At 38.0% G+C, this 12,145-nt stretch overlaps 1 protein-coding gene across 6 annotated transcripts in view; it reads right to left on the reverse strand.

Annotated features, from left to right (window-relative positions):
• Window positions 1-205: 205 nt before the first annotated feature.
• The window catches only part of PCNX1 (pecanex 1), a 157,855-nt gene continuing 145,915 nt past the window's right edge, over window positions 206-12,145 (reverse strand). For 5 of the 6 annotated variants that reach the window (XM_040641712.1, XM_040641711.1, XM_040641710.1 and 2 more), the window contains 5 exons: window positions 11,664-11,938; window positions 9,786-9,991; window positions 6,531-6,973; window positions 5,983-6,123; window positions 5,354-5,775 (listed from right to left, as the gene is read on the reverse strand). In XM_040641712.1, the coding sequence (XP_040497646.1) occupies window positions 5,635-5,775; window positions 5,983-6,123; window positions 6,531-6,973; window positions 9,786-9,991; window positions 11,664-11,938 (1,206 nt within the window). In that variant the 3' untranslated portion in view covers window positions 5,354-5,634. Of the gene's footprint in view, window positions 5,776-5,982; window positions 6,124-6,530; window positions 6,974-9,785; window positions 9,992-11,663; window positions 11,939-12,145 lie in introns of all 6 variants that reach the window. The other variant, XM_040641707.1, reaches the window with a different exon arrangement.

Genomic DNA, 12,145 nt, shown 5'->3' on the forward strand with positions numbered 1-12,145 from the left:
TAAACTACAACCTTTCTACCAAGTATGAAAAGATATCCTTTTAATATGAAATATGTACATTTCTGTTATAAGCTGAATCGCATGTTTATAGGCCAAAGCTTCTGATTAATATTATTCAGAACCAAGTACATGTTTTAAAATATGCTATGCAGCGCTTAATATGGTATACCTAAATTATTCTTAATTTGACAAAAATGGACAGAAGGCAAAATGAAAAAAAATTTATTTCCTCAGTGTTTTATCCACTGTCAATACTGTATTTTTGATGCAATATATTTGCAAAGAAAAAAACAATCTCAGCTTTTATTTTCCATTTTAAACAACTACAATATTTACAAGCTATTTAGAATAACAAACACTCAGACGCACACACACTCACGGACCCACGCAAGTACATATATTCTTACCTCTGGTTTATACTGAATGCTGGTAAAGGCAATGAACGCTTTCAGAGCCCATGATCAGAAAAGGGAAACCCATTTTCCTTCCTCACATAGATCTTCCTGAACCACTTTTAGTATTCTTCCTTCCATTTCCTCATGCAGAGCTCACTATATAGGGTTAACCAGTTTTTACAATTTATTTTTACTTAAACTATAAGCTTTAAAAAGCATAAGCAGACATGATTTCCCTCCACATTTCTGTTAATTTGGTTGCAGAATCAAGCTTCACATATAAAAAGTCTTGTTTAACCGCAGTCACACTAAACCCAAGAGTCATCTGGAGCAGCCATCTCATTTTAACCCGCTACTGTGTTTTGAATCCCAGGGCATCACGTCATCTGTGCAAGTAACACCCAGGCATCCACCCTTCCCACCATCTTACATGACCTGTTCCTTCTAGCGTGGCTCCACTGAATCATAAATTGTCAGGTGCAGAGCTGAGGCATGAGAAAAAAAGGTCTGATCCTATATAATAGGTATAAGTCTTACGACAGAGTTGTCATGTAACCTTGCGATGACAATCGGCTCTGGTTCCCCCAAAGAATGTGGTGTTGCTTCCATAAAATGGCAGATACAAAAGTTTAGCTTGCAAATAGAACTAATCTACTCTACTTCAGAAAGAATATGTGGCTGATAGGCAATAAAGAGAAATTCTTCTCATACGTAATTCTTGACAGATGACCCTGGTGAGGTGATTCAAAGCAGAAAATATACTTGTTTCAAGCAAAATTAATGCTCCACTCACATACCTACCAGATCTATCTGTATAATAGTAAATTCCTTTCCAAACACAATTCTTACCTAAACATTTCACAAGTTAAAAATGAGAAGGCCTAGGTGTATACCAACCAGATATTTTCAATAGAGAAATGAAGAAGAGAGAGACTGGTTTTTAAACACTTAATTAAAAACCCTTACAGATACCCCATGTAATATTAAAACTTATGCTGCACAAATACATGGTCCTATCTGACTTTCCTCTTTCTCTAGATCAATAAAACTCAATTTCCACAGAAGACTGAAACCAAAAGTTCATGGGCCATTAACAGGATCCAAATATCATTTTAGCCTTGATTCTCATTATTTTTCTACTCATTTTAGAATTAAAGGAAAGCCTCAGGATAAAAATTGATGTTGTATACCTTATCTGAACAATTTATCACATCAAAAGAAAATGGACCAGCCACATCTGTGTCCAAGCAAAGTAATTTTGCGTGATTATATCACACTACAGAGAAGAAGAATGAATCCTGAGGGTTTAAACAAAGGGGTGGGGGATTGTCTACATTAATGAAAGAATAAGGAAGATAAACAAAAAAGTAATTAATCTGGGCAGCAGTTTATAGCTTAATAGCCGCTTAATAGCCAGTAAACAAATTCAAAGACTTCTTGAGCAAGATTACTAAGGTATCTTTTTCTCAAGTCATATATTTAGGAGGAAAGATTTTTTAAAGTTAACTAAAAGAAGAAGACAATTTTAGACTCCGGGCAAATCATAAGTTTAAAAGACCTCATTCTGGATGAATGACTCAATGCGGCAATCCATCGAGTGAAGAATTTCTAAGCAGAGGCAGAAGGATGCGGCTCAGAAGCAAAGCGGAATTTATGAAGGCTAAACTACCCTTGCTTAAATTTGAGGCTGTTTTTCATATTTTGACAGAATAGAAAAACGAAGCAACCCAAGGAGAAAAACATACCTTCCTAATGAGCTTAGTCTCTACATAAAAACTTAAGTTTTCATTGCCTGACATTTGGTACACAAGAGTAATTTCCCACACCTCGCTCAGGATAGAAACACTGACTACTTCTGTTTCAAGGATTAGTAGAAGTATCTCAGATATACTTGAAATATTTTTAAAACTACTTCAAATCTAATGGAAGCTCATCTTCCAATAATAGAAACTCAAAGAAGGCAGAACACTGATGAAGTTTGTTCATTAATTTCCTGAAAGGTAATTAATCTCCTCTTACCTTAAAAATACACAGCCGCACCACCTACTCTCCCAAGCCCCTTAAATATCAACAGCTTATATTAATCTAGACTCTTGGAAAATTTAGAATTCTTTAGAAAAAAGTGAACGTTTAAAGTTTTATCAAGTATTGAAAATGGTGTAAAAAGAGGGCTCACACCAAGTTATAAGCCGGAAGATTAACCAAAAGTTTAATTTTGAGTTATAAAGTGATTTTTGCCACTGAATCAGAGGAAATAAGAAAAAAAGCTAACAATTTATAATTCACTCCAGGACTCTCTCTCTCAAAAGAAGGAAAAAACAAAACCAAAGAAAAAAAAAAAAAAAGACCAGAAAGATATCAACAAAACTCTGTTCAAGGGAAATGCATAAAAAGCTAGTATTTTAATTCCATATTCTTATTTTCAAATTATGGAACTCTGAAAGTTTTGGCAATTGTGAATTAAAGACAGTAGTGTATGTATGCCGAAGTCCTGTACACTAACGAAGAAAGTTAATCAGGGAGCCTACACAAACAGCTCACTGTTCTCCAAGGTGGGGTGGGGAAGGTAGAGTAAGACAGTGTGATCAACTTAATGGAAGCATGTGTATCTGTATGTAGTAATTCAGGTCCAATTATTGTTAAGACATGAATCTTTCCTTCAATTATCACTGCTTCCTCTGACATAATTATTAGAAAAGTATTCTAACTTCGAAAAGACTATCAGTTTTAGACTTCAAAAAATAACAGGGCTCCTGTTAGGGGTTCCTAATTCATAAATTCACTAAAGGGCTATCTGATAATAAAATTCAACTTGTTTTCAGATGAATGTCCATAGTTGCTACCCCAAATCAAGACCCAATATATATGTTCTGTATAAAATCTATTCTTGTGTTTTTAGAGTATGTAATGTGTTTAACAATTGGGGGTGGGAGGTTAGAAATAAAAATAATTCTAGCCCTTCTGACTGAATCATCTGAAGCTCAGATTTTTTTTTCCCCCCCGATGTGTAAGAAAATGAATTATCTTCCATTTAAGACTGAAAGGGCTCCACTTATCTTCCCATCTAGGTAATGACCATGAAAAGATCATATTCATTTCAGAAAGAGAAAAAGCAGCAGGAATCATAACTCCTTTGAGAATATTTTAAATAAATATAGACGGATAGACAGCTCATATATTCAGTTTCAGAAGAGAAAAATAAAAGCCTGAACCTTAACGACATACTGTAAATTTGCCAAAAGGAGGCAAATACAGAATACAGAATGTCACGACAGGATCAGGAAAATACATTTTAATTGGTCAATTTAGCAAGGGTACCCTTTGTATAAAGGTTCACTAAATCACTCGACAAGTGTTTTTAAACAATAAATTTTGCAAAATGTGAAGTATGGAAACATCAGCACGAAGCACACTGAGTCCTGAATTGCCACAAAAATTTTAAATTAGAAAAGGGCCAAACAGATGAAAAGGCAGTCGGGTGGCATATTATTAGCTAATGATTTCCTTAGTTTCCCTTCCTTCTACTGAAGTGTTACGCCAAACTATAGGACCAACAGTAGGGACCAAGGAGGGAGACAGCTCCTCTCTCCTGTCACCTCATCAAAAGACACTTCAAGCCTGTGCTGTCCAATACAGGAGCCACCAGGCCCATGTGGCCAGCGAGTGACTGAAATATGGCTAACGCCAAGTGTTGAATGAATAACACTTTGGGTGCATTGGATTCACTAAATTATAGGATTAAAATTAATTTCACCTGCGTCTTTTTACTTCCCAAGATGGCTGCTCCTAAATGCTCAGAGGAGATGAGATACACAGTCGTCTTTGGAGTTTCACACAAAAGGGGAAAGTTTTCTGAAGGCTCTAAAAAATGCCAAAAGTTGGAAATTAAATCTAAACTGCAGTTTCCACCTAGCCCAACTGTAAATCTGAATTATATATTTCCCTGAATACACGCATATTTTTTAAAAAACCAATAAAATTTATGAGACAACATATTAAGTCAATTTCACAGTTATAAATATTTCAAATTACACCTACACACTATAAATTACAGGAAATAAAATTCAAGTAATAGAAAAAGAAGAGAGGAGCAAAATAAAAGGCGAGGTTATTCAGAGAGGGATATAACAGTAAGAACTGCACCATTTGGATAATTTTGTTTGAAAAAATTTTACTTAATTAACTGAACTGCATGTGAATAACTTCAAGAGCTAATAACTCTTAAAAGAAAAACAATCAATTATTTCTTTAAATTCTTGGATGTTCATCTTCGTCTCTGAAAAACAAAAATATTTTCTTCCCAGAACTGACCCCAGCAGAGCTTGCCCCAAGCGGAGAGAAGCAGAGGCCTGGGGCACACTTGGTGCTGGGGTTCATCTGACATGTGGACACAGGAGGTGGCAGTAGTGTTCACAGGACCGATGCACTGACTGTTATCTCCGGGAAATGCCAAAGGTGAAGCTAAGTGTATCTTGCGATTTAGTGTTCATTTTAAAGAAAACACCCAATGTACTGGCATGAAGTACAGACTCTAACAGAAAATGAGCAGCACAGTTCCTGCTATGTATGTTTAAGGAAAGGGAAGGGGTTAATCCCAAAGGCAATTTAAATAATGGTATTTTATTTTTATATATAAATAAATGTTCTGAGAAATCTCAGACTTTAGTGCATTGTTGTAAAAAATTAGTGCAGTTTTCTCATTAAAGTTTTTAGCGCTCAAGGAATAAGATAAATCTATGTCTGTTCATAGTCTCTTTCACTGTACATTAAACGTTCATACTGCTAAATGTCAAACTGAAGGTTTCTATACTGGTCTGTTCTTAAAAATCAAGGTAAATGGATTTCATGTTCTGTGACAAAACATGGCAATTATTTTTGGCAAAGAAATTAGAAAAATATGAGATTGTAGTTTAGAAATGAAGTTTGTTGATGTAAAGCATAGGCAATACATAGGAAAAAACTTTTTTAAGGATGTATTTTAACAGAACTTTATCCTTCATGCAAAATGTTTTCTCGGCAGCTAACTTAAAAAAATATTTCAGCTTTATTTGGGGATGGAGACAGTGACAGGAGTCAGGGTGGAAGGGTGAAGGAGAGGCGCTTAACCAAGCCCGCTCTCCGTCCAAGTCTCTCCCATACAGGAGCAAAGGAATACCTGTAGGCATCTTCCACGCTCTCCTCTCTTTTTCCAATGTCTTGGAATGGAGAGGGAAAAGAAACGTAGTTATAAAACACTGGCTCATACTTCGGCCCCAAGTTCTAGTACCCCAGTTTCAATGACAGTCACATATTTATCATCAATCTGGACCAGAAGTACTGTCTTGTCGATGTGGGATCTAGTACCTGGATCTCTGCTGCAAGGCACCCATCGGTGAATCACCTGATGATTCAGAAAACAGTAAGTTAGTGAGAGACCTTGAAAACATTCACAAAACGCACTCAAAATTAGACGTAGTAATTCTGTAACTGGTAATTTAGCAAAAGGTACATTTAAATAAACATACACATAAATTAGCTAAACACACGCAAACAAGTCAGTCAGGCTACAAAAAGTGAGAGCACGGGTCAGCTTCGTGAAAGAACTTACATGGCCTTCCATGCCCTCCTGAGGACTCCAGTCTTTCCAGCTGTTTCTCCCAGCTTTTAACCGAATACCCTCATCAGGCCACTGCAGCTCTTTCCTTTTTGACAGGTTGATCCCATCCAGAATTTGACTGGGATCTACAATCTATGTTGCAAATAAATATGGGTCATTTCCAATTCAATTTTTTCTTGATGATGACAAATTACATAATCTCAAACAAAATTTCTTTCACAGACTCCTTGTGTCTCAAGTTCTCCACTGCCTATAACTGAACAACAACAACAACAAAAAATCTAAAGGGCCATCTCCTGAATTCCTCTAGCCTCCTGGCAGACCTTACTGCAATGGCCACACGACAGCAGCTGAGTGTGGCAAACGTCACCACTGGAAGGCTACTTGCTTTAGTTCTTACTTTTTCAACATTCAAACATATTCTAGTCTTCAGACTAAGCAATAGGAAGGTGTGTTCTTACCAGAATCCTTTACTCGACAAACGAGAAATAAAAACAAATGAGTGACACAAACAGCACAAGAACCATGTGCTTACTCACTTGGACTCTGTAAATCACATCTCCCCTTTTGGCATGTGAATTATTGGCAGGACTTAAGGTGTTTCCTGGCTGGGCGTCCACGGCACTGCTCTGACCTCCCTCTGTCCCAAGAAAGCCCACGAGAGTGTGATGTTTGCAGGCTGGGATGCTCTGGCTGGAGCTGCTGGAAGAAGGGAGGCCATGCTGCACACAGGCCATGCCGCTCGGATTGGAGGGCTCCATCTGGTTCACCATAGAGAGGCGGGACTGGATGGAGGACGGTAAGTTTCGAAGCGATATCTGACTCGTGGAGGAGCGCCGACAAGGCACAAATCCCGTGGTGGACATCCGGAGAGACGAGTGCCGACTGCTGTAGCAGTAAGAAGACTGGCTGGCCACTGAGGCACGAGCAGGGGACTGTCTGACCAGGCTTGACTGTACGGAGTGGGAGCTGTGGCTAGTGCCTGGAGAAGGATAAACAACGGCATTCTAAGTGCCATGATTCAAACACGGGTGGGGTTTTTTGTTTTGTTTTGTTTTCTGGGTTTTTTTGGTAGTTTCTAAGAGTTTTTCCCTTAAGTAATTACTTGGTCAATTCACTGAATTTAAATTATACCTAACACTTTTTTTTTTTTAAAGTTTACATTTATACCTAAAACTTTTAAAAAAATATTTATTTATTTGAGAGAGTGAGAGAGCATGCAAGCACAAATTGGGAGAGATAGAGGGAGCGAGAGAATCTCCAACGGACTCCCCGCTGTGCGTAGAGCCCAATGTGGGGCTTGATCTCCTGACCGTGAGATCATGACCTGAGCCAAAACCAAGAGCTGGGAGCTTAACTGACTGTGTCATCCAGGCACCCCTATACCTAAAACTTTAAATGTGGTCAAAAAGAAATAAATATCTGAGATCTGTTCTTGTGTGGTTTTGATAAAAACTTTAATTTGCTAATTTTTAAATTAAAATTCTGGGACAAAAGACACATATAATTTCAGCAAATATCGGGATTTAACATTGAGATGACTCCTAAAATATCTTCCACAGAAATATTACGGAATAATAAGAATACCTCTTTAATATGTCAGAAATGAAATATCTCATGGAAACGAGACCACAAGAAATATTTCTTAAGGACCTATCATGTGGCAAGATCTATAACTACTACGACTCAAAGTGTAGAATTAATGTCCTTTCAATCCATTCCAATGACAAACTGCACAGTCTATAGAGGGATGGTGATACAACACCCTAATTTTCATATCCATTAAGGGATTACTACTAAATATGAATTATCAGTGACACTGAATAGCAGGTCCTCCATGTCCTTTTTCAGATGGCCTGGTATGATTCCTCAGGTTCGTCTTTTTCCTGACTTATAACAGTAATGTGAAGATGGGGAAATACTTAACTACACTGAAAAAATTGCTCCATGTACTTTTTCTATCTGAAAATAAAGAGCTGATCGAAATGAGAGCATTTAAAAAAGCACAATGAAAGTTCTAGCTTTTCACTCAGAAGTTACAAAAGAACATATAAAATGTTGGTACGACACCTATTTGGAGTCTTAATTCCAATGCTATTGGATTTTTTTTTTTTTAACTTAACAATAAATGTCTTAAGACTTCATCTCATTCATGTGAAGTAGTAGGGACAAGACAGTACTGGATCAACCAACCAGCCACATGAAAACAGATTAAATCTGATTCCTACTGCATACCAGGTGGATTACAGATCTTGTGTAAAAGGTAAATTAGTAAAAAACAGAAACAAAAAAAACAAACCTTCATGCCTTGGGATAGGAAAAGTTTTCTTAAGTAGGATATAAAAACTACTAGTCATAAAGGAAAAGATCAGTAAATTGCTCCATACTAAAATTAAGAACTTCAGTCAAAAGAAGAGGAACCGCCCTTCTTAGGAAGAGAATGGAAAGGGAAGGGATAGAATGGGAAAAAATATTTGTAGTACAGAAAGCTGACAAAGAACTCAAACACAGAATATACAAATAAGAAAAAGATAATCATGGAACTAGAGGGTACTATGCTAAGCGAAATAAGTCAGAGAAAAACAAATATCCTTTGATTTCACTCATATGTGGAATTTAAGAAACAAAACAGATGAACAAAGAGGGAGGGACGGAAAAATAAGACAAAAACAGAAAGGGAGGCAAACCATAAAAGACTCTTAACTATGGAGAACAAAGGCTGTTGGAGGGGAGGTGGGGTAGGGGATGGGGTAAGTGGGTGAGGGGCATTAAGGAGGGCACTTGTTCGGAGAGCACTGGGTGTTATATGTGGTGATGAATCACTGGATTCTGCTCCTGAAACCAATGCTGCACTGTATGTTAACTAACTTGAAATTAAATTAAAAAAAAAAAAAAAAAAAGGAAAAGATAACCAAAGAGAAAAATGGGCAAGAGACTTAAAAGGGACTTCAAAAAGAGGAGCATGTAATAAACGCATTTAAAACCTTCCAATCTCGGGTTCAGAGCAGTGCAAATTAAAACAATGAACTAAGGATCACTGTCTCCTGTCCGTCTGAGCAAGCAGGCAGCAGAGATGGGAACTGATAATACTCCAAGCTGGTGAGAGTTTACAGGATGGGCATTCCTGTGCATGACTGGGGAGAGTACCAAATGGTAACAAACAAACAAAACAAAAGAAACAAAAACTTGCTAGAAATATTTTTGGCATTATGTGCTGAATCTTAAATATTCTCATAAACTTTGACTTAATGATTGCATTTTTTAAACCTCTAGCCCAAGAAAATAGTGATCACAAAGTTTATAACATTCAGAGGAAACCAAATCATTGTCCAATGAAAGAAAAGTTAAATAAATTATACTAAATATTACCCTTTAAAAATGATACTTTTGAAGAAATGATATTCCAATAATACATATATTTAATAAAATTGGATAATGTCCAACCAAGAATCAAACAAAATATTCTTTTTATATATTTCCAAGTAGGTAATACAGAATTCTCTCTTTTTTTCTTTTTGAGAGACAGAGAGAAAGCGAGCACACCCATGAATGGGGGGAGCGGGGGGGGGCAGGGCAGAAGGTGAGGGACAGAGAGAATCCCAAGCAGGCTCCACACCCAGTGAGGAGCCCGTCGCAGGGCTCAATCCCACCACCCTGGGATCATGACCTGAACTGAAATCAAGAGTCTGATGCTTAACTGACTGAGCCACCCCAGCATCCTGGTAACACATAATTCTCTTTCTACATGCATACTAAGAGGCTAAGTTAGATACATAATTCTGTTTTCACATTACCTAGTGCTGGAGGATAAGATGTGACCGGTGGATGGAGTCCTGCTCCCGACCCTTGCCCTGGATTTCCAGTGCTTCCCTGGGACACATTGCTCTGGGGCTCACTGGCACTTGTTGCATTGTTACTAGTGCAGGACATCCCACCGCCAGTGTCAGAATCTTCAATATTACCACCGCTGTTACAGCCAGCCCCACACCCTTTCCTTAACCTAGAAACAAACAGCAGAGTAAGCAGCATTATCCCATGATCACTTCAAGATAAACATTCAGAATGTTTAATGTTTAATTTTTTTTTTTTTAAGATTTTATTTATTTATTCGACAGAGAGAGACAGCCAGCGAGAGAGGGAACACAAGCAGGGGGAGTGGGAGAGGAAGAAGCAGGCTCATAGCAGAGGAGCCTGATGCGGGGCTCGATCCCGGAACGCCGGGATCACGCCCTGAGCCGAAGGCAGACGCTTAACCGCTGTGCCACCCAGGCGCCCCTAATGTTTAATTTTTAACATTAAATGTTTAATGCTAAATGTTTAATGCTACTAATGTTCATCTTTGAAAGTCTTTATGGTGCAATCAGTATTAGAAACAAAAAAAAGGGGCAGCTATGATTTCAAAGAATGGCCTAAGAACTATCCACCCCTTATTCTCACTGCCTCAATTATTCCCAACCTTCACTTTTATATAATCTGTCATCTTTCCCAATCTTTTCACCTTTCCTTAGCCATAAAAAACTGCACATAACGAAACTGCACCATTAAGATGGAAATAGGATTCTTGCCGGTGTCTGTTCAGTGCCTGTGAAGTGTGCAACCCCTGAAAACCTGATTTCTGCTGTAGCACACTTGGAAGAGAGCTGCTGCGATCATTTTTCCTTTTTTTTTTTTTTTTTTTTTTTTTAAGTGTAGGGTGACCAGCTATCCTGGGTTGTCCACGACTGTCTCAGTTTGGCACTGAAATCCTGCTTCCCAGGACACTTCTCAGTCCTGTGCAAACCAGGACAGTTGGGCACTTTAATCTCTACACTATTTCTCTCAAGGGAAGAGAACTCAGCCTCTTTAAGGCAATTCCAGCACAACAGATAATTTTTGAAAAGAAATTTCTTCAAACACCACTCTGGTTTATGTTCTTCTTTGTTTGGATAGGGACTGATGTTAAAATGGTGAGACTTTTTTTTTTTTTTAATATGCCTAGAGGAAAATGCCTAGTTGAGAGTCTGCCACCCTAATCCCACATTCTGTTTTTCTTAAGTTCTGTTATTTAAGGATCTAAACAAAAGCCCATAAGAAATTGAAAAGATACCCTGATTTTTCTTCACCATCCACCAAACAATGATGTTCCTATACCGAACACCGTAATTTACTAGACAAAAGGCATAGAAAAATCCATGTGCACATTTGAAGACACTACAGATCTGATATGGGAGTGATGACTGGATTGTTAAAATGGCAGTAGGAACACATAACTAGGAGTTTCAGCAAGTACACCGTGCTCCCCCTACTGCTAGAATGGAACAAAACAGAAGGTAAGCAACTTGTTCAAGTTTCTTACGTTTTTCTCTATTTTGCTGTTTGTTGACCACACATCCTAATAGTGGCATTATGTCGCAATACAGAGTCAAAAAAGTTAAAGAAAAGAGAACTACTCAAGAGTCTACCAACTGCTGGATCAGTGGCCCTTAACCAGAGTTGTATATGAGATTTATCGAATAAGAGTCTGAAGATAAAAATGCTCAGACTACTTTCTGAAGTTCCTGATACAATAGGTTTATATTGTGTTACGGCATCTGTATTTTTTCTGTAAGCTTTCCAGGTGATACTCATGCAAATTGCCTTGATTAAGAGGTTCACAACACACCACCACTGAAACATGCAACCCCATAGCTCACCTGTGCCAGGTTGACACTATGAAGTTTCTGATATTTCCCAAACTGATAGGTCCCCCAAGGATTTCTTTGAGCTGTTCATGGCTGTCAGAGTAAGAGGTTGTCAGGGGCGAGACAAAGATTGGGTAGCCAATAGGCTGATCACAAGATGAGTTTATCATGTTTCTCAGAGCTTGTTTGGCGTTTTGGATGCTACCTCTCTCTGGGTTACGGTTACGTAGAAAGACAAGCTCTTGCTGTTGCCCTGCCCAAAGACCTCGGACACATTCCTTATTAACCTGAAAACCAAACACATGGGAATTAGCTTAAGGGGCTATGAACGAAATTCATATAAACAGAAGAATATAAATGGGAGGGATACAAAAGCCATATGAGAACCAACTGTGAAGAGCAGGAAACAAATACAAGTAGGTCACATTTGAATAGGAGTTCATCAATTTTCCACTGTCACCAGTGGGCTGTTAAATAATAAGCACACACAGAAC

This window comes from Ursus maritimus, unplaced genomic scaffold, assembly GCF_017311325.1.
Source record: "Ursus maritimus isolate PB19 unplaced genomic scaffold, ASM1731132v1 scaffold_25, whole genome shotgun sequence".
NCBI classification, from domain to species: domain Eukaryota; kingdom Metazoa; phylum Chordata; class Mammalia; order Carnivora; family Ursidae; genus Ursus; species Ursus maritimus.